General features: G+C 38.8%; 1 protein-coding gene and 1 pseudogene across 2 annotated transcripts in view; both read right to left on the bottom strand.

The window, feature by feature from the left end:
- The window catches only part of LOC108531147 (40S ribosomal protein S6-like), a 1,070-nt pseudogene extending 368 nt beyond the window's left edge, over positions 1-702 (bottom strand).
- A 3,877-nt stretch (positions 703-4,579) lies between these two features.
- The window catches only part of GPAT3 (glycerol-3-phosphate acyltransferase 3), a 73,290-nt gene continuing 51,282 nt past the window's right edge, over positions 4,580-26,587 (bottom strand). For both annotated transcript variants that reach the window (XM_017874466.1, XM_017874467.1), the window contains exons 5-13: positions 23,526-23,600; positions 22,572-22,661; positions 20,535-20,628; positions 15,598-15,713; positions 13,208-13,263; positions 12,605-12,690; positions 11,924-12,052; positions 11,392-11,471; positions 4,580-5,848 (exon numbers count right to left, since the gene is read on the bottom strand). In XM_017874466.1, the coding sequence (XP_017729955.1) occupies positions 5,749-5,848; positions 11,392-11,471; positions 11,924-12,052; positions 12,605-12,690; positions 13,208-13,263; positions 15,598-15,713; positions 20,535-20,628; positions 22,572-22,661; positions 23,526-23,600 (826 nt within the window). In that variant the 3' untranslated portion in view covers positions 4,580-5,748. The remainder of the gene's footprint in view (positions 5,849-11,391; positions 11,472-11,923; positions 12,053-12,604; positions 12,691-13,207; positions 13,264-15,597; positions 15,714-20,534; positions 20,629-22,571; positions 22,662-23,525; positions 23,601-26,587) is intronic.

Here is a 26,587-nt window from a genome sequence, read left to right as displayed (position 1 = left end):
TAGCCAGGATGGTCTCGATCTCCTGACCTCGTGATCCGCCCGTCTCGGCCTCCCAAAGTGCTGGGATTACAGGCTTGAGCCACCGCGCCCGGCCAGTACGCTGCTTCTTCAGAGCAATACGTTTGTGCTGCAGGACACGTGGAGTAACAAGACGCTGAACCTTGGGTGCTTTGGTCCTAGGTTTCTTACCTTCTTTGTTTAAGGGCTTTCTTACAACATACTGGTGGAGGTCATCTTCTTTAGAGATTGAAAAGTTTGCGGATTCTGCTAGCTCTTTTGGGGCCCAGGCGGCGAGGCACTGTAGTATCAGTCAGTCCAGGAATATCCTTCTCTCCTTTTTTTACAATAACCAAGTTGAGAACGCTCAGATTGGCAACCACAATGCAACCACGAATTGATTTTCTCTTTCCTTCTCCCGTTCTCGTTGGTCTGTAACAGGAATGCCCCTTACTCAGTAGCAGGCGGACACGGCCATGGGTCAAGACACCCTGCTTCATGGGGAAACATTGTCATTCCCACCACTGATTCGGACCACATAACCCTTCCATTCTTCACCCAGAGCGTCAGCAGCAACTTCTGTGGCCATACGCTTCTCATAAAAGTACGAAGTTTGCATTCATCGTCCACTTCAATGAGTTTCTGGCAGCCAGTGGCTGGGAAGGAGATGTTCAGCTTCATCTTGAAGCAGCTGAACGCCTCCGAGGCACCATGGAAAAGAGCAATAATCTGATTTTAAAATGGTCAAATGATCTGAATAGACATCTCTCAAAAGAAGACATGCATATGATCAAGTTTACAAAAAACGTCCAACATCATTAATCATCAAGGAAATGCAAATCAAACCCACAATGAAATAGCATCTCACCCCAGTTAGAGTGGGTATCATAAAAAAGACAAAAAAATAACAAATTCTGGCAAAGGTCCAGAGAAAGGGGGTCTCTTATACATTGTTGATGAAGATGTAAATTAGGACAGCTGTTTCAGGAAACAGTATGGATGTTCCTCAAAAACTAAAAATAGAACCACCACATGACCCAGCAATTCCAGTACTGAGTATTTATCCATAGGAAAGAAAATCAGAATGTCAAAGAGATACTGCATTGCCATGTTTATTACACTATTTACAGTAGCCAAAATATGGAATAAACCTGTGTCTATCAACAGATGGATGGATAAAGTAAATGTGGTGTATATACACAATGGAATACTATTCTGCCATGTAAAGAATGAAATCCTGTCATTCACAGCAACATGGCTGAGGCTGGAGGACAGTAATGGTTAGTGAAATTAGCCAAGCACAGGAAGATAAATACCACATGTTCTCACTCATATGTTGATGCTAAAAAAGTTGATCTCATGGAAGTAGAGAGTAGAATAGTGATTACTAAAGGCTGAGAAGGGTAGGAGAAAAAGGAGTATAGGGAGAGATTGGTTCACAGATACAAATTTATAACCAGGTAAGTGGAATAAATTCTGGTGTTCTATATAGCATTGTAGGGTGGCTAGAGTTAACAATTTATTGTGTATTTTCTCTTTTTTTTTGAGACAGTCTCACTCTGTTGCCCAGGCTGCAGTGCAGTGGTGTGATCTCAGCTCACTGCAACCTCTGCCTCCCAGGTTCAAGTGATTCTCCTGTCTCAGCCTCCCAAGTAGCTGGAATTACAGGTGTACGGCATCATGCTCAGCTAAATTTTGTATTTTTACTACAGATGGCGTTTCATGTTGGCCAGGCTGCTCTCGAACTCCTGATCTCCAGTGATCCACCAGCCTCAGCCTCCCAAAGTGCTGAGATTACAGGCATGAGCCACTATGCCTGACTTTTTGTACATTTTCAAATCGCTGGAAGACAGGATTTTGAATGTTTCCAATATAAAGAAATGGTAAATGTTTAAGGTGATGGATTTGCTAATTATGTTGATTTGATCACTACACGTTGTACACATGTATCAAAATACCACACTGTCCCTCATAATTATGCACAATTATCTATCAATTAATAATTTAAAATAGGTATGCTAAGGCTGATGCTGCAAATACCAAGTCTAATTAAAACTCTCAGAAATTATGTGCCATTAGTTCATTATATAAGGTTCCAAAGTTTTTACAAGCCACAAATTAACTTAAATATTACTTAGTGTTTTACATTTAATATGAATAGCTTGATGATATATTTTGTAATTTCTTGATTTTCCTTACATTTTGGGCACAGTCACTATACACGAGGAAAGAAAACAACAAAACCAAAGGAAAGCCCTTTCCCTAGACTGCCCAATTTTGAAAAATAGGCCTGCAAGACAGTGTTGTGGATGACTGAAATCATTTTATTTGGGAACAAATGCTGATTCTGAACGAAAAGACACAGGACTGAGAAGTTACCATCTATCACCTATAAAAAGGGGTATGAATATGAACTGAGCTAATAAAGACATATGGCAAGTGGAAGACATTATGAGCCAATCTTCAATGCTTGCTTACAGCAGTAGTAATAATAAATATGTACTGATCTTTAAAAAAGGAATGTGTAATAAAAAATAGAATTGGCCAGGTGCAGTGACTCACGCCTGTAATCCCAGCACTTTGGGAGGGCAAGGTGGGCGGATCACCTGAGGTCAGTGATTTGAGACCAGCTTGGCCAACATGGTGAAACCTTGTCTCTACTAAAAATACAAAAATTAGCCGGGCATGGTGGCGCATGTCTGTAATCCCAGCTACTCAGGAGGCTGAGGCAGGAGAATCACTTGAATCCAGGGGGTGGAGGTTGCAGTGAGCTGAGATCACACTACTGCACCCCAGCCTGGACAACAGAGTGAGAGTCCATCTCAAAAAACAAAAAAAGAAAAAATAAAGAAAATGTTTTGTTTTATGACTCTCTGTCCCTTTAATCCCATTATCTTAACCATTATTTTTTTTAAAAATCATATCTAGTACCAATCCACTAGAAACAGCTGTTAAAAAACAAAAGCAAACACAAAGCTTTTGTGAAGATACTTATTAGGGCCCCTAGCAGTATCAATCCCAGATCCCAGCCTTGCCCCCAACACCCCCAACACCCTTCCCCACTTCCCTCCACCCCACCTCCACCCCCGGCCTATCCTCCTGTCATAACCTACCCTTTTCTATCATGAAGCAGTTTAGGTCAATAGTGCCATATTGAAGGCAAAAAAAACCTGAGAGCAGCTTTGGCCAAGAGGCAGTCCTCATGACTACAATACGTTATTTGTACGCACAAGAAACCAACAACCCTTATCATATACGTTAAAATATCAACAGAATGTGCAATCTGCAACATAGGCACCGAGATCATGCAAATCACCAAGACAAAGGTGACTATGCCTTGGAAAGTCTGTTGACGCAGGGAAACTTCCCCTGAGATTGTTCTTTGCCCCATTGTGGCATCTGAAACTATTTCCCCTGCGCTCCAAGTATATTTACTGTTTCACACACGGCTGCTCATCCAGTCCCAGAATGTGGCGTATTTTAGAAATCCTTGGCATTCCTAGAACCTGCTGTCTATAAATATGACCCCAGGACAAAGAATTGAAATAAAAATAGGGCAACCTGAGGCTCAATTAATGAATGTACGCAAGGGTTCAATGAAAGCTCAGCTTATCTGATGAGATTTTTCCACCAAATCCTGCCTTCCCTTCTTATTGCCTTACAATTAGGGAAGACTCAGGAATACTAAACTCTGGACACAGTATCTCTAAAGTGGGTATGGAATAATATTAAGGAAAGCAAATGTAAAAGGAGTTCTAAGGAGCATACACTAAATCTGAGCAATATCAGCTTTCCAAAAACATAGTTTCAACAACATGGCAATTCCTCAAGCAACCCGAAAACTAGTTGTGTAAATCAGACCTACAAGACAAAAGTTCAGATAGAGACACTATTAGGTTATCTAGTGAATACATGATAGCATTGCTATTTTTACAGTGCTCTTGGAAAGATACACTTTTCTGAGAACTGGGCTGATGAAATAGATTTATTAATTCATGCCATAATTAACATAGAATTTTTTTTTAAAGGCACTCCTTTTTCTGAGAAAAAATAAGACAAAAAGTCACCCAACATACATATTTGGATTTGCTAATTTTCAGTCAAGATCACTCCTAATAAAGTTTGTGGGGCAAAATTTCACCAAACAACAAAGGGAAAGTAGGGAGAGTGAGAACAGAGAGGTGGATGGCCATGAGAGTAACCTATTTGCAAGTTCTCTTTTGGGATGAAATCCAACTAGCTAGATAGATAAGAGTACAAACTGATAGTGCTAGGCTAGGCCTACCTAGTTAGATATAATTGCCTTAATTCACCTGCAAAATAACTGTAATCTGTGACATTGCTCAAGGTGGAGTTCACAGGGCCAGAGTCCAAATAACCAGACTAAAAAATAAGATTTAAGCGGGGGGAGGGGGGAGAGAGTCAGCGACTCATGTTCTTATTTCCCATTTGTTCCAGTCCAATAAAATCTAACTATGTCACTGAAATGAAAAACAAAAAACTCTTGTTTGTAATAGAAAAGAATTTAACTTACTCAAAACCAGAAAAGGGGGGAAGGGAGGGAGGAATAATGCAATACACATTTAGAAATATAGAATTTATTTATATTCATAAGACAGTTTCACATTCTGTACATGGTTACCAGAACAGATACAATACTCTCAGGAGTTTACAACGGCATTATATTGCTGTCAAACATTGCTTATGCTGTGTGAGTTGGGGAAAACTTATTTCTCCCTCTAAAAAAAATTAAGGCTCAGTTTCCAAAAGGTAATTATATCAGTCATTTTTTCTGTTTAAGAGACTGGGAAAATTAGGGAATAAACCACAAAGGGGTGGAAGGTGAGGGGTAGCTCCACACACTCTCATTCATTCATACTGAAGTTACTCAATGTGATTTTTTTTTTTAAGGCTCTTTCTATCTGAAAATGTGTTTGGTTACAAAAACAAACAAATCAGTAGATGGGAGGGGTACTAGGTATAGATCTACAGCATTCAAACAAGGAAAACTAAGCTCTTTGTTACCAGTTGCTGGCTAAAATGTGCTCTATGAGTGCCTACATATAAATGCACATACACATTAACTTTGACTCAGTTTTCTTTGGTGAAGCTTAATTCACCTGCAAAATAACTGTAATCTGTGACATTGCTCAAGGTGGAGTTCACAGGGCCAGAGAACTCCTGTGAAAAAGAAAAATAGTATTTCTCTTCCAACATACTAATAACACTAATTTATGTTTCCTTTTGACTTTCAGAGCAGGTGGCCACAAAGTTGTCCCTTTTCCTAAATACAATCCTCCATTTTTCCTTTCAACCTTGCAGTAGACCATAACCATAATGGTCATCTTGCACTGATGTGGTAATCTCACCATTTAAGTGACTGAAGAAAGTGGCAAGGCTAATTATAAAAAGAGAGTTTGGGCATTTTTGGAGAATTACCCTATCGATGAGTTCCAAACACATTTTATAAGCACTTTTTTCTATACAAATATTTCATTCAGTCAACAGTGACGCCATCATTTTATCAAAGCAGAATCTGTCTGAACTCAGTAAACCACCTTACAATCCATGGGGCTAATGTTACAACAACAACAAAAGCCAAAAAGGGCACCTGTAGGTTCTGCCTCTGGCATAAAGAGGTAGAGACAATCATTCTGTAGAAAAGATTAACAATCATAAAAACAAAACAAAAAACAAAGCCATTCCATTCCTAAGGGCTAGTTCTAGATCTAAAGGCTGTCAGCTGTCCTCTTAGCCGAGAGATCCATTGCCCACAATCATCTTGCTGTAATTTTTCTGCTGCTCTTCCTTGAGGGTGTCCTTCACCTTTGCTCTCTTTAGTCCTCCATCCCTGCAAACAGTAAGACAAATACATAAAAGATACTTTACAGCGGTGATTTAAAAGAGTTAACTTAATAATAACATGCTGCATGATGCCATGACACTCAGGCAGCTGGGATGAAATAAGGGAAAGAACACTGGATTTGGAAACAGGAAGACCCAGATTTCAGTCTCTGCCCTAACACTTGCCAAATATACATTGCTTTGAGGTAGCAACAATCTCTCTGATGTTTGGTTAAAATAAGTAACAATATCTCCAACTCAGTTTCTTTAGAAGTTAAGGGGTGGTGCATTAAATATTTAGATTGGCCAGGTGCAGTGGCTCACATCTGTAATCCCAGCACTTTGGGAGGCTGAGGTGGGTGAATCACCTGAGATCAGGAGTTCGAGACCAGTCTGGCCAACATGGTGAAACCCTGTCTCTACTGAAAATACAAAATTAGCTGGGCATGGTGGCGCATGCCTGTAATCCCAGCTACCTGGGAGGCTGAGGCAGGAGAATCGCTTGAATCTGGGAGGCGGAGGTTGTGGTGAACCGAGATCATGCCATTGCACTCCAGCCTGGGCAACAAGAGTGAAACTTCATCTCAAAAAAACAAAAAAAAACAAAAATTGGATTGAAACAAGGATTATTAAAACTAGGATTATTTCTCTATATTGTTCCTTAAGGAAAACAAAATACTGGTTTTTCATCTACCTATTCTTACTGGAAAACCATAGGAAAATTTAAAATACACACAGAAGAAACGGTAAGGGTATACTGTATATGTGTGGGTAAATTTCTTAAAGATAAATGATTATTCAGAAAAGATAAATCATTGTTCAAATATAACCCTATGTTTAACAAGTTGTATTTTCATTCAAAGCACTATATTTCCAGCATTTATAATCTTTTATATTCCAAAACAGACTCAGAATAAAACAAACAACAAAATCGCAAGTTGCATTCAACCAGAAGTGCCTATGTAAGCAGCATTCCTTCATTCAGAACCTGTAAATCTTTGAACTCTCTCCAGGGTGCCTGCCTGGGTATAAGAACTCTGCAGGCTTTTCCTTCTTTGGATTACACACAAAGAAACAAAGGAGTTACTGGGAGTAGTTTGGACTACCATAGGTCACTATCTGGCTCCTAATCTAATGTTTTAGATTTTAACTGCTAGGAGAGCATGGGCTGAGAACTTGCTTACTTTATACTCTGACTGTTTAATTTTAACCTAGTTAAGCATGCATGTTTACCAAATGCTTTCTGATGATGATGAATGATCATAGGTTAGCCAGTGAACTCAATGCCATGAGTACAGAACTTGACCTCCATAGAGACACCTGCTTGAGACCAATGCAGTGTTCTGGCTTCTAGAGTCAAATCTAAGACGCAGCAATAAGTCCTCAACTTAAAAACAGACTGTGATCCACAAATCATCTGGGGGGTCAGTTGTGGGAAGTTTTCATGAAACAAGATGATAATTTGTTGTTAGGTCCACAGAATTGTCCACATAAACCTCTTTTATCCAAATGAGCTTCTTCTATTAACAGCACTTACCTGAATTCTGAATAGTGAGAACTAAGGCAACTAAAGAAATAAGAAAGGCCTTTCTCCTTTCACAAGATCCAAGCCCAAAACAGGCAAAAATTTAAGTCTTGAGCAATCTGACATCATTTTGTACAATTCTCCTTCCCAAGCACCCAATAAACCTCATGCTGCCCTAAGCACTTAAACTGTGACTTGCCACCCCTAGAGACTTCAAAATTTTACCCAATTCCCCTTTGCAATGGCAGCAGGTCTTAGTTCTTAAGGAAAGGAGCAGCCATATGTAAGAGCCAGTTTAAGATCATAAAATTATATTTTCACTCAATCTATGAAAAAAAAATCTAGATATGTTAATTCATATCCAATAGGTACATGACAAATATATCTAGAACGGCAATGAGGCCACTTTCTTTTCTTTAAGAGGCTAGGTAATTAAAAGTAATTTTATTGTACAATTGCATATGGCCTGATAAAAGGAAATTGGACAATTCTAAGGATCATTTTTGACAGATTTAGTTCAGCCACTCTGATGGAGAGTCTGTACTTGGCTGACTCCCCTAGGTGGTTCTTGCCTCTCAAGGCTTTCTTCCCTTCCTCTGTGTCTGAGACTACAGACACTGACTTCAGGGTAGAAGCAGGAGGGCTGAGTGTCAGGTAAGATAAAGGGTGTGTAAAGAGTTTTAAAAACTGAATAAGGAAAAGGAACCCAGCTGCACATATGACCATGGGTTATAGGACATTTGTGGACCAAGGTCGTTTTATATAGTTTTATGATGCTATGATTCTGTCATTTAGTTTAACATATTCCAATGTAGATAGTGTAACAGAAATGTTTAGTCCTAACCTATTCCTTAGGACTAGTCAGTTTCATACTCCAGGGTGTATGGAACTTAAGTCATATACCCTTTTAGTCAAGAACTCATACTCCAGGGTGGTCAGCCAGCATTTAATCAGAAGGCTGCCTTTAAGAGATGCCACTAATAGCTTCAGCTATCTTTATCTTTATTGCCCATCGATTTCTCAAGCTTTGTTAATTAGCATAACAAATTTAATTAATTAATTAATTAATTTTTGAGACAGGGTCTCGCTCTGTAACCCAGGCTGCCGTGCAGTGGTGCAATCTCAGCTCACTGCAGCCTCAACCTCTTGGGTTCAAGGATTCTCAGGCCTCAGCCTCCCGAGTAGCTGGGACTACAGGTGTGCGCCACAGCGCTCAGCTAATTTTTGTATTCTTTTTGTAGAGACAGGGTTTCGCCATGTTGCCCAGGCTGGTCTCAAATTCTTAAACTCAGGTGATCTACCCAACTCAGCCTCCCAAAGTGCTGGGATTATAGGCATGAGCCACTGCACCAGGTCCTTGCATAACAAATTTTAGAAATGAGTTTTCACTGTAGAAATTAGTGGTTTGTTAATTTGCATAATGGATATCAGAAACTGGTTTACCTGGACACAATTAGTTGTATTCACGCTATGTGAATGGATAAATACTTTAGTGATACTCCCCACCCTTGCATAACGGAGTACAGTAAGTCCTCCCTGAACATCATTGATAGGTTCTTAGAAACTGTAACTTTAAACAAAATGATTTATAACAAAACCCAATATTTTTTCTCATCAACATTATAAAGAAAGTACATTGAACAAAATGATGTTATTTATTCAAGAACCTACTATAAAGTCATTTTGCTTAAAGTCACAGCCTACAAGAACCTATCAATGATGTGAAGTGAATGCTTACTGTATAATATCTAGCTAGCCCTTCTTCTAGAGGCAGACACCTTAAACCATCCTCTGGTGGTTCAGGAGGGTCCTTGGTTTCCTGGCTGACAGCCTAACTCAGATGGCCAAATCCTCCTCCTAGAAACATTGCTACAATTGCCTCAGATAAACTTTTCATGCAAAGTGTTTTTCAAACACCAAAAAAGACAGCAGGAACTTTATTAACTGCATAGAACTTGAAGTATAGACTGTTTTGTGACAGACTGCTAATTTAACACCCTGTATGTAAAATAAGAATCCAGTCGGCAGGAAGGGAGCTCATGCCTGTAATCCTAGCACTCTGGGAGGCTGAGGCTGATCACCTGAGGTCAGGAGTTCGAGAGCAGCCTAGACAACATACTGAAACTCCATCTCTACTAATAGTACAAAAAAAATTAGCTGGGCATGGTGGTGCACACCTGTAGTCCCAGCTACTCAGGAGGCTGAGGCAGGAGAATTGCTTGAACCCAGGAGGCAGAAGTTGCAGTGAGCCCAGATTGCACCACTGCACTCCAGCCTGGGTGACAGAGAGGACTCCATCTCAAATAATAATAATAATAATAATAATAATAATAATAATAATTCAACCTCCCACTATAATGTAGGTATAGTTAACCTTCACTGATATAGACTGAATGTTTTTGCCCCCCCCAAAATTCCCTAACTACCAATGTGGTGCTATTTGGAGATGGATCCTTTGGGAGGTAATTAGGGTTAGATGAGTTTAGTGCCCTTATAAAAAGAAACACTAGAGAACATGCACTCTCTCTCTTCACGCCTGCACAAAGAAGAGACCATGTAAGCACACAGGAGAATACAGCTATCTGCAACACAAGAAGAGAGCCCTTATCAAAAACTGACCATGCTGCACCCTAATCTCAAACTTCCAGCCTTTAGAACTGTGGGAAAACAAAGTTCTGTTGTTTAAGCCACCCAGTCTGTGGTACAGTAACTCCCCCCTTATCCAAGATTTTGCTTTCCATGGTTTCAGTTACCCACAGTCAACCTGGGAAAATACTAAGATATTTTGAGAAAGAGAGAGACCACATTCACAAAACTTTTATTAGTCAGTGTATTATTATAATTGTTCTATTTTATTAGTTGTTATTGTTGTTAATCTTTTACTATGACTAATTTATAAATTAAGCTTTATCATAGCTATGTACATAAAGAAAAAAACAGTCTATATAGGATTTGTACTATCGTATTAGGAATTTACTAGGGCTCTTGGAACATATCCCCCATTATCCCAGGGGACTACTGTATTTTGTCTGGCAGCCCAAGCAGACTAATACATTCACCTACGTTCAATCTTCTTCAAACAAAACCATAGTGATCCATAACTAAAATATTTTACTTATTTCCCTTCTTTCAAGTTGTTCAATTTTCTTATTATATAGTTATAGCTAGAGTTAAATATGAATGAGCCTGTAAGTAGCCCCTTGCCTCCCAATGTCTGCCCTACTCACAAATCCATTCTCCCTTTCTTCTTCAGAAAAAGAACCCTAAATGTGAGATAGGCACATGACCACCCAGAACAATGACTACATTCCCCAGCTTCCTTTGCAGCTAGGTGTTATCACATGACTTGAGTACTAGCCAATGGATACAAGTACAAGTTGGATATACAACTCTCAGCTTGTGCTCTTAGAGGTGTATCCTTTTAAAAATTCCTTCCTCATAGCCATTTGCTACACATGCTGAGTAGAGTTGGAACAGCCATCTTGGACCATAAGAGAAGCACAAATTGGAGAGAGTAAAGCAATACAGATTGAGCTGTTACCAGCCTTGACTGGTTATGTTTAAGTGAGAAATAAACTTCTATCTTACTTAAGCCATTGTTATGTATAAACCACTTTCTGAAACCATTACTTTCAGCTAAATCTATAACTAACTAGAATGATAAATGACATTATTACCAGTGACTTTTTTTAGTTTTAAAAAAAAAAAAGGCCAGGAACAGTAGCTCATGACTGTAATCCCAGCATTTTGGGAGGCTCATGCAGGAGTTCAAGCCCAGGAGTTTGAGACCAGCCTGAGCAACACAGGGACACCCCATCTCTACAAAAAATTTTAAAATAGCTGGGCATGGTGGCAAGCACTTGTAGTCCCAGCTACTCGGGAGGCTGAGATGGAAGGATCCCTTGAGCCCAGGCAGTTGAGGCTACAGTGAACTATGATCATGCACTGCACTTCAGCCTGGGTAAAAGAGTGAGGCATTCTCTCAAAAAAAAAAAAAATGATAGTACTTCTGAAAGATCTCTTACCAGGGAAGTTCAGTCAGACCTCCTTGTATAGCAATAGCAGACTTAACCCTGTTAGCAAACTGGACTGCATCTTCTCCTTCCTGGTTTAAAAAAAAAAAAATTACAAGAACATCTTAGTTTATCGAGTTTTTAATACCGTCTCATAATCATTTGTATTTGTTTTAAAATATAAGATTCATATTTCAGCTCAAATGCTTTCTATTCTTAATCAATCATTTGTTCTATCAAGAAAATGCAGTGCTGTATTGTTTAATTTTTTACCATGTGCATATATTTATCACGCTCTTTATTAGTCTTACCCAAGATAATATCTGTAGGTTCAATAAACCAAGAGCAATTGTAAAACCAACATGGAAAAGAATCTCTAAATATAAAATGGTTTGATTTAAAGTGAGCTAAATACATTATTTAAAAAATGACTCATTTGCTGAGAAAGCAGAAAAGCATGACGTGGAGAAGGGAGACACCCAGGTTTTCAGGTGAAGGTCTCCTTGCCTCTACCTGATTAGATAAAGTGTTAGCTAAGGAATACCTCTCTGGTCATCGGGGGCATGTACCACACGTCACAGACGATGGCCCAGCTAGTCATCATTCGAAGCAGGTAGCTCACCATGTTGTACTTACTACTGTTCCAAAATGCATCACCAAACTGAGGGTTATACTGAGAAAAAAGAAAATAAAATACATCCCAGTTATGAACTAAGGGTGGTTTCTCATCCGTGCCCAATGTTTTAAATGTGGTAGGCCAAACAGCTTTATCAGACTCTAGGAAAAAGAGAAGTTATTTCACTTGATAGAATTGATTTAAAAAAAAAAAAAAAAGTAAACCAGGCCAGCTAACACATCTGACTAGAGCTGACTACTTTTCTAAATAGAACCACAGAGTGCAGCAACAAGTTATTTATGTGACTATTAAATATCTGTCTCCACACTTAACTAGAAGGCTGATGAAAGCAGGAACAGCAACTGTTTCACTTAATACTACGAGCAAATACAGCGCCTGGCACAGAGAGTCACCCAGTATACATCTATCTACAGATGGAGAGTGAGCACATGAGAAAGCAGAGGAGGTAAAGTGCAGAGGACTGGTGCATTCAAAAACTGGTGTTCTTCGTTCCTGCAAATTTTAAGTTTAAAATGCTACCAACATAAAATTACCAATACAACATCTTTATAATAATAATTATTATTCTTATTATGGTATCTGTTTTACCTTAATTGCAACTGGATGTATGGTTCCTCCGATTTCAAAGCTCCCCTTTTTAAACATCATGACTGAAGTATTGTTGATGCAAGTTCCTGCAAGGGGTGACGGTAGGAGCATGAATATTTTAAAGGGAGTCATTTTAAAATAAATTTTAAAAGAAATTATTTTGATATAAAATAATTTAAAATATCAAAATTACAGGCATTGTACTACCATATCATAAACCAAACCCTGCCAAAGCAGTAATCCAATAGTTCTAACTAAGCAGGTTTAACAACAAGCTTTTACTTTTCTACTGAACACTCTATGGGCCTATGGGTACAACTTCTTCTCAACAGGTGATAATTTCAATACATGCAACCCTTAAAATCATGGACAATTCTGCTCTCGGTTCACTACCCAGAAATGACTTTTGAATTAAAAAGGTAACATGACTTCTATCAAATTTCAAAAGAAAGCAAGGAATTAATAGCTCAGAGAATGACATCCCATTCCTGTAAGAGCAGAGATCTGGGCTAAGGTTGCCAATTCCATGGCAATTCTGTTCCTCACACATTTTTGGTGGTTTATTGTTATCAACTATAGCTCAGTAGGCAGGCCCATTCTTACCTTCAGGAAAAATTAATATGGGTAATTTCTTCTTATCAGCAATATGCTCTTTTAGTCTATGAAAAAAAATAAAGGATCAAAATTTTGCCTTTTTAAAGAGAGAGGTGGATGTCCGTTTTGATATTCTTTGTACTTTACTGGCACAATTGTGAAGCAATAAGGAGCAAAGAATTGAGATATAGGTAAAAGAAATAAATTTGAAGTTGTTTCCTTTCTAAAAAAGTATAAGAAGATCTGCACTATTGTAATTTCTCAAATTTCAAAGTAAGTGATTTTTTTTTTTTTTTTTTTTTTTTTTTTTGAGATGGGGTCTCAGTCTTTCATCCAGGCTGGAGTGCAGCCGCATGATCTCGGCTCACTGCAACCTCCACCCCTTGAGCTTAAGCAATCCACCCTCCTCACCCTCCCAAGTAGCTGGGACCACAGATGTGCATCACTACACCCAGCTAAGTTTTGTACTTTTGTAGAGATGGCATTTCACCATGTTGCCCAGGCTGGTCTCGAACTCCCAAGCTCAAGCAATCCACCCGCCTCAACCTCCCCAAGTGCTGGGATTACAGGCATGAGCCAACATGCCTGGACCAAAGTAAGTGATTTTCAGTGTCTTCGCCTGTTCTTAAAAAAGAGTACTAGACAGTCATGTGACATGGACTCTGGAGACTCTGTGTCATAAGCTTTGTGCTCTTTTCCATGTACTTAGGTTTCCTCATCTGAAAAATGGGAATATTGGGTTGCTGGACCTATCTGCATTGTGGCCACTAAGTACAAGACAATCCTTAAACGATTCAGGTTGAACTTTCCATTTGCACACCATGAAGCTGAGAAAGACTGACGTTCTTCCAGGCTTAGGTCCTGTCCTGCCTGCAGCCAACACTATATTCCCAGCTCTTCTCTCCAGCCATCCCATTACTGGGTATATACTCAAAGGATTATAAATCATGCTGCTATAAAGACACATGCACGCGTATGTTTATTGCGGCACTATTCACAATAGCAAAGACTTGGAACCAACCCAAATGTCCATCAATGATAGACTGGATTAAGAAAATGTGACACATATACACCACAGAATACTATGCAGCCATAAAAAATGATGAGTTCATGTCCTTTGTAGGGACACGGATGAAGCTAGAAACCATCATTCTGAGCAAACTATCGCAAGGACAGAAAACCAAACACCACATGTTCTCACTCATAGGTGGGACTTGAACAATGAGAACACTTGGACACAGGGTGGGGAACATCACACACTAGGGCCTGTTGTGGAGTAGGGGAGAGGGGAGGGATAGCATTAGGAGATATACCTAAAGTAAATGATGAGTTAACAGGTGCAGCACACGAACATGGCACATATAGACATATGTAACAAACCTGCACATTGTGCACATGTACCCTAGAACTTAAAGTATAATAATAATAATAATAATAAATGTGGCTAAGACAGGTGATTTGCCAGAAAAATTCAACTGCAAACAGAGCTCTGTTTTAGTTTTGAGACTCAGTGCTGCTCGGCCCTCTTTGGTAGGAAGGCCAAGATTTATCAGCTTTTATGCTACTCCAGTGAACTCTGAGTAATTTCACTGCTTACCTCTTAGTAACCAGATGTCGATCCTTCATTTCTGAGCGTTCAAACCAGACATGAGGACAAGCCTTGACCATAGCTCTCTGAATAATTCCCATCAAGCCGCCATGAACCTGGCCAACCTAGAAGTACCATAAGAAAGGGAAAAAATGTAAAAGGCACAGTTGTNCTATAAAGACACATGCACGCGTATGTTTATTGCGGCACTATTCACAATAGCAAAGACTTGGAACCAACCCAAATGTCCATCAATGATAGACTGGATTAAGACAATGTGGCAGGTATACACCATGGAATACTATGCAGCCATTAAAAATGATGAGTTCACGTCCTTTGCAGGGACATGGATGAAGTTGGAAACCATCATTCTCAGCAAACTATCACAAAGAAAACCAAACACCACATGTTCTCACTCATAGGTGGGACTTGAACAATGAGAACACTTGGACACAGGGTGGGGAACATCACACACTAGGGCCTGTTGTGGAGTAGGGGAGAGGGGAGGGATAGCATTAGGAGATATACCTAAAGTAAATGATGAGTTAACAGGTGCAGCACACGAACATGGCACATATAGACATATGTAACAAACCTGCACATTGTGCACATGTACCCTAGAACTTAAAGTATAATAATAATAATAATAATAAATGTGGCTAAGACAGGTGATTTGCCAGAAAATTCAACTGCAAACAGAGCTCTGTTTTAGTTTTGAGACTCAGTGCTGCTCGGCCCTCTTTGGTAGGAAGGCCAAGATTTATCAGCTTTTATGCTACTCCAGTGAACTCTGAGTAATTTCACTGCTTACCTCTTAGTAACCAGATGTCGATCCTTCATTTCTGAGCGTTCAAACCAGACATGAGGACAAGCCTTGACCATAGCTCTCTGAATAATTCCCATCAAGCCGCCATGAACCTGGCCAACCTAGAAGTACCATAAGAAAGGGAAAAAATGTAAAAGGCACAGTTGTCCAAAGAAAGTTTTTTAAGTACCAACAAATTTCTATTCTCCACTCAAAGAAAAGATTGGCCTTCTATGGACTGAAGTTCTTAGTCTGATCAAAGAGTCTGAAAGGTCAAATGTAAGCAAAAAGGTATTCTTTAGTAGCACCTTTGAATTTTAAGTTATGTTCTTGTGCTAGCAATCCTCTAACTAGAGGTTTTTCAACTTGGTCAAGATTAGAGAAATGCAAATTAAAACTACACTGAAATACCATTTCAAACTCATCACACTGACAAAGATTTAAAAGCTTGACAATACATTCTGACATAAGGCTATGGATAACTTTCATACGTTGCCTGGGGGAAGGGAGCAGATTACAATACAAATGGAAGAAAATTTGGCGACATCTACAAAATTGCATATACATTCATCTTTCATTTCAATAATTCTTCTCCTAGAAATTTATTCTGAAGATAAACTTCCAACAAGATGAAAATATATATGCACAAGGCTATTAACTATAGCATTACTTGTTATGGCAAAATACTAGAAACTACCTAAATGTCCAAATATAAGAAATTAGATAAATAGACAGTGGTACATACAAATAATGGAGTACTATGCAGCTGGGAACACAGCAAGGTTGATCTCTATGACTGATAAAGAGTAACTTCCAGGAGATATTGTTAAATGAAAAAGACAAAAGAACAAATACAGTATGCTACCTTTTGTATAAGACTAAAGCGGAAATAATACACATACATGTGTTTATCTCTACAAAAAGAAATACCAAAGTCAATGAACCTACAAGAGTAGGAAGGAATGGGATGGAATGAACATGGAAGGTAGCAGCACTTCAATAAGTATACCTTTTCTGCTTTGTTCTGACATTTGGAAACATATTGATACCCTACATACTCAAAAAATAAATAAAAGTAAATCAGTAAGGAACAAATGACAAACTAAAGCAAACTGAAGCAAATGAACCCAATTGTATTTTAAGTGAATAAAAGAACAGCATTAAAAGAAGGGGGAAACATCCATGAAACTTACACAGACAGTGTCTGACCACATACCCTCCATCTTGGATGATGTTGTAAGAACTGCAAAACATTCTGAACTCTTTTACTAGATTTTGTTTGTAGTAGTGAAGCAATTCTGAAATAATTTTAGATGTATTATAGAATTGAGAAAATTAGTAAACATATTGATATTTTTGGGAAACAGGATTTTCACTATGAAAAAGCGAGATACAAATACGAATTGAAGGAAAGCAAGAAAGAACCTTAAGAGTTGGATGTATTCAGATTTCCAATGTAAATAGTAGAAATAAATAGTAAATATAGGCCAGACGTGGTGGCTCACACCTGTATTCCCAGCACTTTGGGAGGCTGAAGTAGGTGGATTACTTGAGGTCAGGAGTTCAAGGCCAGCTTGGCCAGCATGGTGAAACCCCATCTCTACTAAAAACTACAAAAATTAGCCGGATGTGGTGGTGGGTGCCTGTAATCCCAGCTACTTGGGAGGCTGAGGCAGGAGAATCACTTGAACCTGGGAGGTGGAGGTTGTAGTGAGCCAAGATCACGCCACTGCACTCTAGCCTGGATGACACAGCAAGACTGTGTCTCAAAAAAAAAAGCGCAGTGGTTCACACCTGTAATCCCAGCACTTTGGGAGGCCAAGGTGGGCAGATCATCTCAAGTCAGGAGTTTGAGACCAGCCTGGTCCACCTGGTGAAACCCTGTCTCTACTAAAAATACAAAAATTAACTGGGTATAGTGGTGGGTACCTGTAATCCCAGCTATTAGGGAGGCTAAGGCAGAGAATCACTTGAACCTGGGAGACGGAGGTCGCAGTGAGCCAAGAGCACATCACTGCACTCCAGCCTGGGCAACAGAGTGAGGTGCTGTCTCAAAAAAAAAAAGAAATTTTAAAATAAATATATTAAAATACAAACATTTTACCCACATTTTTATAGGGAGAGACAGAACAAGACAGCTTTTCCCAGTACCTGAGAAAGCAAATGACAAAGCAAATGAGGCACAATGTTGCCAATAGATAGATGTGGATAACGGGCATAAGGGTGCTCTACTGTGATTTTCTTATTATTACAACTTTTCTGTAGCTTGAAAATATTTCTAAATTTAAAAAAGTAGAGGTCTTTGTCTAGAAGGAAAAAAAAGACTAGAAAAGTGACTGAGGTAATGGATATGTTAATTAGCTTGATTTAGCCATTCTACAATGTATACATCTATCAAAACATTTGTTGTATACTATAAATATATATAATTTTTATTTGTCAATTAAACAATAGATTTCTTTTAATAAAAGGAGAGTCACTGAGACTCTCTTGATGTTCTTCAGATACAGAGTTTATATTTAGTCAAAAGAGGCCAATTTTGATGTCTGGAGGCTAATGGTACCATATCATCCCACATCTGCCTTGCGCCACCTCCAATTTAGATTCAGTCAGCTTTAGTTTTCTACACTCAACCCATTGGACAGTTTGCAGTTACTACGCTTTTCTAAATTTTGACTAATATATTGCAATTGCAGTTATACACGATCCAAAAGTAAGAAAAATGGCAACAAAGTTCTGAGGTCCTTGGTCACAAATGGGTTATACTCAACTCTTTGTTGACCAGAATACAGGAGGAATATGATTTCTAAAACACAAAACCATGACCAAGGAGTGTTATGGTTTGCAACAGTTCTGGGAGGTGGGGCATAACGGGAGATACTGAGGCTATGAGGGTGCTCTCCTCATGAATGGATTAATGCCCTTACAAAATGGCTCTGGGAGTGGGTTTGCTTTCTTGGGCTTTTGGCCCTTCTGCCTTATACCATGTGATGACTCAGCAAGAAGACCATGGCCAGATGCTGGCACCCTGATATTGGACTTCCCCCAGCCTCCAGAACTGTGAGCCAATAAGTTTCTGTTCATTATAAGTTAGTCTGTGGTATTCTGCTATAGCAGCACAAAATCAACATTGATAGTCAGATTGGTTGCCTAAGCCTCTGCTTCCTCATCTATAATAAAATCTCAGACCTAACCTGATTGGAAGGTTACAAGGAAGGTCAAATATAATGCATGAAAGTGTTTGTCCACATAAATACAAGGATTATTATATACACTGAGAATTGTGCTGGGGGCGTCTATCCAGGCTGTTAACATGAGGATCCTCGGACGGTCTTTAGGGAGACCCATAAACATCTTGAAATTATACATAAAATTGTGTTTGTATGATGCAGATATATGTTAGTTTTTTCTTTAAAAAGGTACATAATTATCAACTAATTCCTAACCTAAGAAAAGATTAAGAATTACCAATTCCCATAAGTCTTTTCATAAAGGTGGCTAACGCTTCCTTGGATTCAGAAAGAGCTCAGTATTTAGAGAAATTTAATAATGTGTTAAAATGTAGTGTCCAAGAGTTATATATCTGACCATGTATTTTAGACAGATTAAACACATGGCAATAAGTAGAAATTTTTGCAAAGGCCTTCAAAATTCCCTTAATGATTGTGTAACCCATGCAGAGTCAAATACCTGCACATGTGCCAATACTCTCCACCCTCCTACTTGCAGTGACATTTAATCAAGAATGGCTCCCTTCAAATGCCTTCTCAGAAAAACACACCAGACCATGACTATCAATCCCTGGAACTGGTAAGTGAAATAAAATCCATCTACTCTCCCTGAAGCCCAACCCACCACCATGAAAATACGAGAAGGTGATCCTCTAGGACCCTTGTCCAGGCAAACACCAACTGAAGGCACATTTAACCACCATGCAGCTTCAATTATCCTGCAGAATTTACCTGACACAGAAAGGAGATGCAGGAAGTCTTGACAAATTTGGAAGGGCAACAGAAAACACAAATTTGAAAAAAAAAAATGCCAGAATATGATTCCTGTATTCATCCCCATGAAAGGCTGTTCTGAGGTATACAGTTTTACTGTGGGCTTTGTAGTTTGTTCTTCGGTTTTGTTTCATTTTCTTTTCTTTTGGGGCTACGGGCAAGGACTGAGAAAGACAACCTGATATAAATAGTTGCCTTTCTTGCTAGATCCTCATTAAAAAGCCAGATTTCTTTTAATTGCATATAAATCCCTGAAGGAAGAAAGAACTAATTGGGTGACTGGGGATATGTACAACTGTAAAAGAAAGAATTTAATGTTGTAAACATTATTAAACACTGGCAGGGATTTTACAAGGAAAATGGAATCAACTTTACAAGGTCCTATCAAGCTCAAGAATGTCTGCATTTCGGTAAGTTAAATTTTTACCATCTTAAATATAATGGCTATTTTCCTTCCTTTTCTTGCACTCATATTCCTCATGTAAATATATTACAAATAACTTATATAGCTACAATAGTATAACACAGCCACATTTCTTTCTTTTTTTTTTTTTTTGAGACAGAGTCTCGCTCTGTCGCCCGGGCTGGAGTGCAGTGGCCGGATCTCAGCTCACTGCAAGCTCCGCCTCCCGGGTTTTACGCCATTCTGTCAGCCTCCCGAGTAGCTGGTACTACAGGCGCCCGCCACCTCACCCGGCTAGATTTTGTATTTTTTAGTAGAGACGGGGTTTCACCGTGTTAGCCAGGATGGTCTTGATCTCCTGACCTCGTGATCCGCCCGTCTCGGCCTCCCAAAGTGCTGGGATTACAGGCTTGAGCCACCGCGCCCGGGCGCCACATTTCTAACATAAAACCAACTTGCTAATTTGTGCCAAAATAAAAACTTTGATCAATCCATAAAACATGCAACTACTTGAAATATCAATGAGCTGCTCTTACCATAGCATAACATCCATCCGTTGTCAAGATTAAAACATCAATTGGGGAAGTATGGTTGGCAACACAAATGCCTCCCTTCTGGGGTCTGTACTGCCTGCAATTACAAACAATGGAAAATTCAAAGTCTTCTAAAATAGCCACAGCATGTAAATAGTCACCTTATTTTTTTAAGTGTGTGTGTGTATGTGTGTGTGTGTTTGTGTGTGTGTGTGTGTATATATATATATATATATTTTTTTTGAGATGGAGTCTCACTCTGTGGCCCAGGCTGGAGTGCAGTGGTACAATCCTGGCTCACTGCAACTTCCGCCTCCAGGGGTTCAAGCAATTCTCCTGCCTCAGCCTCCCAAGTAGTTGGAATTAAGGGTATGTGCCATCAAGCCTGGCTAATTTTTATATTTTTAGCAGAGATAGGGTTTCGCCATGTGGGCCAGGCTCGTCTCGAGCTCTTGACCTCAAGTGATCTGCCCTACTCGGCCTGCCAAAGTGCTGGGATCACAGGCATGAGCACAGTGCCTGGTCTTTTTTAAGTATATTTTTAAAAATTAAGTTTGGAGGTACATGGGCCTATCTTTAAAAGGTGATCTCTAGGCAGTATGATGAGAGTGTGGTAGGGGGCCCATGATTTTAACATTGATAATACATAGCTTTCACTTATTTAATCTGAAGCATTTTCATATTATGTTTATCTTCATATACATCACTTTTAGTGGTTTCATGGTAATCCATGCAGAAAATTCACCATAGTTTCCTCCCTCCTATCCTTCTATAGCAGAGGTTGGCAAACTTTTCTTATCAAGGGCCAGACAGTAAATACTTTAAGCTTTGCAAGCCAGGCAATGCCTGTCACAATTACTTGACTCTGCTGTTGTGACACAAAAGCAGCCATGGCTGTGAATGAGCACGGCTGTGTTCCAATAAAACGTTATTTACAGAAAACAGATGGTGGGCCAGATTTGGCCTATAGGCTTCCCATTCAGTTTGTGGATCTCTACCCTAGAGTGAAACCAGCATTTGACACCAATAAAGCAAAGTAGTTTTGTTTGGGCCTATACAGAGAAGAAAGAGAACCAAATACACAATTATCTAGCACATTTTCTTTAAAATTAGAAGCGATTCTATAAGAAGTTAGGAACTCCTCTTTATGTAATGAGTGTGCCTTTTCTATAGGTGTTTCTTCTGACTGCACCGCTGCCAGAGTGTTTTCTTTTACTCTTCACTTTTAAACTCATAGTCCAATTGCAAGATCATATAATTTAAAATGTTTAAAGGGTCTTTTATGTTGGTACCACATGGTAAAGCCAAATGGCAAAACGTTTCTCTTCTACAAATGAGAAAGAAAGACCAAACCAGTAAAAAAGAGATGCTTGGCTTAGAACTTTTAAAACAATGATGCTAAATCTAAAAAAATTGAGATAACAGAAAAGTAGTTCAAATGCAATCAAAATCACTTTCACTTAGCTAACTACTTTCCTTTGCTACCTTCATTCTCTACAATTCTGGGAGAGAAAAGCAGAATTTTGTTTTAAGGCTCAATTATGGAATTTTAGAAGTAGCAGGACTAAGACTAGAGACCACATTTCCAGACTCCACATTTAGTCCTATTTCCAGTACACTACAGACCTGTCAACTTCATTGTTTTTAAAATCAGACAGACCTTGTTCAAAACCTGATTCCATTGCTTATTCATTGTGACCCTAAACAACAAATCCCAAAGCTTACATTTCTTCTCCTTTAAAATGAGTTAACAGTGCCTATCTCATAGGGATGAGCTATAAGAAACATAGGGTCTGGCCTGCACACCATAAATGCCCAATTATTGAGCACAACTACATGTTTATTATTATATTCTTTCTGCAAACACTGCTATTTAGTGTTTTTGTGCATTATGCCTGTGCCACCCTGAGAAGTAGAGATGAACACATTGGAAGCACTCTGACTCCACCCACTTCTTCCCACCCACTTCCAGTGCTTCCTTGTCAATCTCATGCTGAATTGACCTAGAAAAAGACAGGCACGTTGGCAGCAGATACTCACTTGTTATGATAATGAATGGTACCAGAGAGGGATCGCACACAGATCCGGCAGCAAGTCAGATGGACCAGTTCACTCAGCCAGTTTTTGAGGCTGAAGGAAATAGAAACATTTTATTGTGCCATTCTGGCCACTCTTAAGAAACAGTATAATGAAAGTTTTAATATGCTTTTTCACAACAGCATACTGCATTCTATTCTGGTGAACCAGTACAGTTCAATTCTTATAGTCTCATTGGTGCATTTAGTATTAGATCATAAAAGTCTACCAAAAGAACTGGACATAACTCTGATGAAAAGTAGCTCAAAACCACTAGGCTATTATGACAAATTCCCGAAAAAGATAAACTGAAGCTTCTTTCGTCTTGGTCTTATGAGCTTGCCAATATATAAGACTCTCTTACGTAACTCAGTTCATTTTCTTTCTTCAATTCTCCTTTGAAAAAACAACTTCTTTCAATTAATATGGAAGTATGATAAAAAATCAAAGAAAGACTATGAAGATGAAGTAAGTGAGCAGGATTCTAATAAATGAGTAGAGAACATAAATTTAATGCAATACGGCCGGGCGCAGTGGCTCACACCTGTAATCCCAGCACTTTGGGAGGCCAAGGCAGGCAAATCACAAGGTCAGGAGTTCGAGATGCCCCTGGCCAACATGGTGAAATCCTGTCTCTACTAAAAATACAAAAAATTAGCTGGGCATGGTGGTGGGTGACTGTAATCCCAGCTACTCAGGAGGCTGAGGCAGGAGAATCTCTTGAACCTGGGAGGCGGAGGTTGCAGTGAGCCAAGATCGCACCACTGCACTCCAGCTCGGGCGACAATGCGAGACTCCGTCTCAAAAACAATAATAATAATAATGCAATACATAGGAATCAAACAAATATTCTCTTTGTGGACACAGCTAAGAGTAAAAACAGTCCTACGTATGGCTGGATGGAAGGAAACATTTCACCTGCTGTCTGGCAGCTGCCCAACCAGTGTAGTTCCTATAACCAGCAAACTGATCCCAATGAAAGCCAAGGTAACCCTGAAAAAGAAAAGAAAGGGTCATATAAGACTTTGACACACAGTAGGGAAGTAACCAAAAAGTTCATAAATAACAAAATTGTAAATAAGTTTTAGAGTATCCACATGATGAAATATGATGCAGCCACTAAAATAACTGGGTAAATCTATATAGATCTAACACAGAAGAATGTTCCATGATGCATTTTGAGAGACAAAAAGCAAAGTAAGTTTCAGAATAAAGTACAGAATATGATGCCATCTGCAAAATAACAACAAGCACATGTGTAACAAGTCTGTATATGCATTGAGAAGGCCTGGAAATTTTCACAAAACTATCAAGTTAAATCTATATAATCATCAAAGGGTTAAGAGGGCTAGTGAAGGGAATATAATTAAAGGTGCTTTAATAATAAGAATACCAAAATATATCACCATGTAGACATATTTTAATGCAAATCTAACTGTTGTCCTTTTGCATGGTTCAAGATAACTCAGAAGTCAGCAAACAAGGTGACTGACAGTATCTCTAACCTCCATAGAGACATTGCCTTCTTTTTGAAAAGTGCTTTTAATATACCTCCAATGACTTCAAAAGGAAAGTAGTAATTTCTAGAAATGTAAATAGAATTATTCAAAAGGAAAGTTGAGACTTAAAATCTTTCAAAATAAATAGGATTTAGTTAAAAGAGAGGAAAAATCAATAGTTTAATCACATTTTACTAATAAGATTCTTTAAATCATCTTTGTCAAATGAAGAAAGCAGAAACTTTAGATTATCTCATTGCTCTCTCAAATCAAACCAGAGGCCCATCTATGTCTTCCTGTTCCCAGAAGAGCATACGCATTTTGCTGAATGCATGAGGTATTCAGTAAGAAGACTGAAGGGGACCACCACTGCAGTATCAGAAGGATCCTGTGTGTTTGGGGAAGCTACAATGGCGGCCTAAGGTCAAGGGTCAGGAACAGTAACCCTCTCCAGGGTGAAGCTCGTTTACTGCTTTACCTCCTGATCAGATAGTTGGAGCATAAAATTGTTTGTCTTAACCAATTCCAGGTTTTACATTAGATGATGATAAAGCAACAGCTAACACTATATGCCAGGCAATATTCTAAGTACCTTTTATGTTTAACACATTTAATCATCCCCAAGACTCTATGAGGCAATAATATTATCATTATCCCCATTCTACAGATGAAAAAATTGGAGCATAGAAAGGCTAAATAACTTACCCAAAGCTACACAGACAATAAGCAGCAGAGCCAGGACTTGAACCCAGGGAGTCTGGCTCCAGAATTCATTTTCATAAGCATTATGTTATTCTGTCTTTCAGGAGATTATTATTATTTAACATAGCAGTTTAACATTATTTAAAACAAAAGAAATAAGCGGTGTCTCACAGCTATAATCCCAGCAGTTTGGGAGGCCCAGGGGAGCGGATCACTTGAGGTAAGGAGTTGGAGACCAGCCTGGCCAACATGGTGAACCCTGTCTCTATTAAAAATACAAAAATTAGGCAGGCATAGTGGCACATCCGTGTAACGGGAATCGCTTGAACCCAGGAGGCACGGGTTGCAGCGAGCCAAGATCGTGCCACCGCACTTCAGCCTGGGCAACAAAGCGAGACTGTCTCAAAAAAAGAGAAGAAAAAAAAAAAAGAAACAGTGTAAAAGGCAGCAGTCTCAACCCAGTTGGAGAAATACTCCATCACTAACATATCTGAACATGTACCCCAATATGTTTAAGAACAATGTGCATATGCTGTACTGATATAATGTACATTATAAAACATCTGGAAACATAAAGAATATAAAATAAATATTTTATGAAAAAATACAGTATTTTGAAATTATATTAATGTTGCAATTTGTCCTCACTCAAAATAGGATAATATAGTAATACATTAATAAATATATATTAATTTTATTATAATTATCAATTGTATATGACAATGTTATTATCAATTGTATAATTATAATTTAATAGCATGATCTATTACTATAGCTAATAAGTATAAGTAATACTATTACTATTCTGAGCGAAAAGAAAGCTTTTTGAATATGCTTTCCTATAAATACCTTGTTAAATAAGGTGTTAAATCTTGTTAAAGATTTGACATAGCAATTTGAAGGTCAGGTTCTTTTTTCTTGTCAGTTACTGATGCAATAACTAAATTATTGTTTAATCTCATCATCAATTATGCAAAACTTTTAAAACAATGTTTTGCCATCTTGCCCCAAGGAGAATCACTTGTTCCTGTCCATTAAATCAGAAGGACTTTCATTTTAACATGTTTAACAATTGGGTTCAAAACTACTGAAACTTTTTATTTGCTAGATTAACAGGCCAGAACACTATGTATCCCAGTTTAAGTGAGCCAATGTTAAGAGTTCTCACAGATGACATAAGTTTTCAGCCACAGTCTGTATTTTAAGAGCTTTATTGAGATACAATTCACATGCCATACAATTCACCCCATAAAAATGTGCAATTCAGTTCAGGCACTGTGGCTCATACCTGTAATGAGATCCCCCGGCACTTTGGGAGGCCAAGGCAGGTGGATCACTTCAGGTCAGGAGTTTGAGATCAGCCTGGCTGACAGGGCGAAACCCCATCTCTATTAAAAATACAAAAATTAGCCAGGCCCGGAGGCACACGCCTGTAACTCCAGCTACTGAAGAGGCTGAGGCATAAGAACCGCTTGAACTCAGGGGCCAGAGGTTGCAGTGACCCAAGATTGCGCCGCTGCACTCCAGCCTGAGTGATGGAGTGAGACTCTATCTCATCATAAAAATAAATAAATAAAATAAAGTATGCAATTCAATAGTTTTTGGCATATTCACAGAGTTGTGCAACCATCACCACAATCTATATTAATACAATCTGGTTTTTGAAAAGCTCATTTTGTAGTAGGTGCTTCTTTTAAAAAGCATTTACAAAGCAATTCTTCCACACTGAAAAGTATCTACTAAGAGTAGGAGTCTTTTTTTTTTTTTTTTTTTTTTTTT

The sequence above is a fragment of the Rhinopithecus bieti genome, unplaced genomic scaffold, assembly GCF_001698545.2.
Source record: "Rhinopithecus bieti isolate Rb0 unplaced genomic scaffold, ASM169854v2 scaffold_9234, whole genome shotgun sequence".
NCBI classification, from domain to species: domain Eukaryota; kingdom Metazoa; phylum Chordata; class Mammalia; order Primates; family Cercopithecidae; genus Rhinopithecus; species Rhinopithecus bieti.
This window is presented reverse-complemented; position numbering and strand designations above follow the sequence as displayed.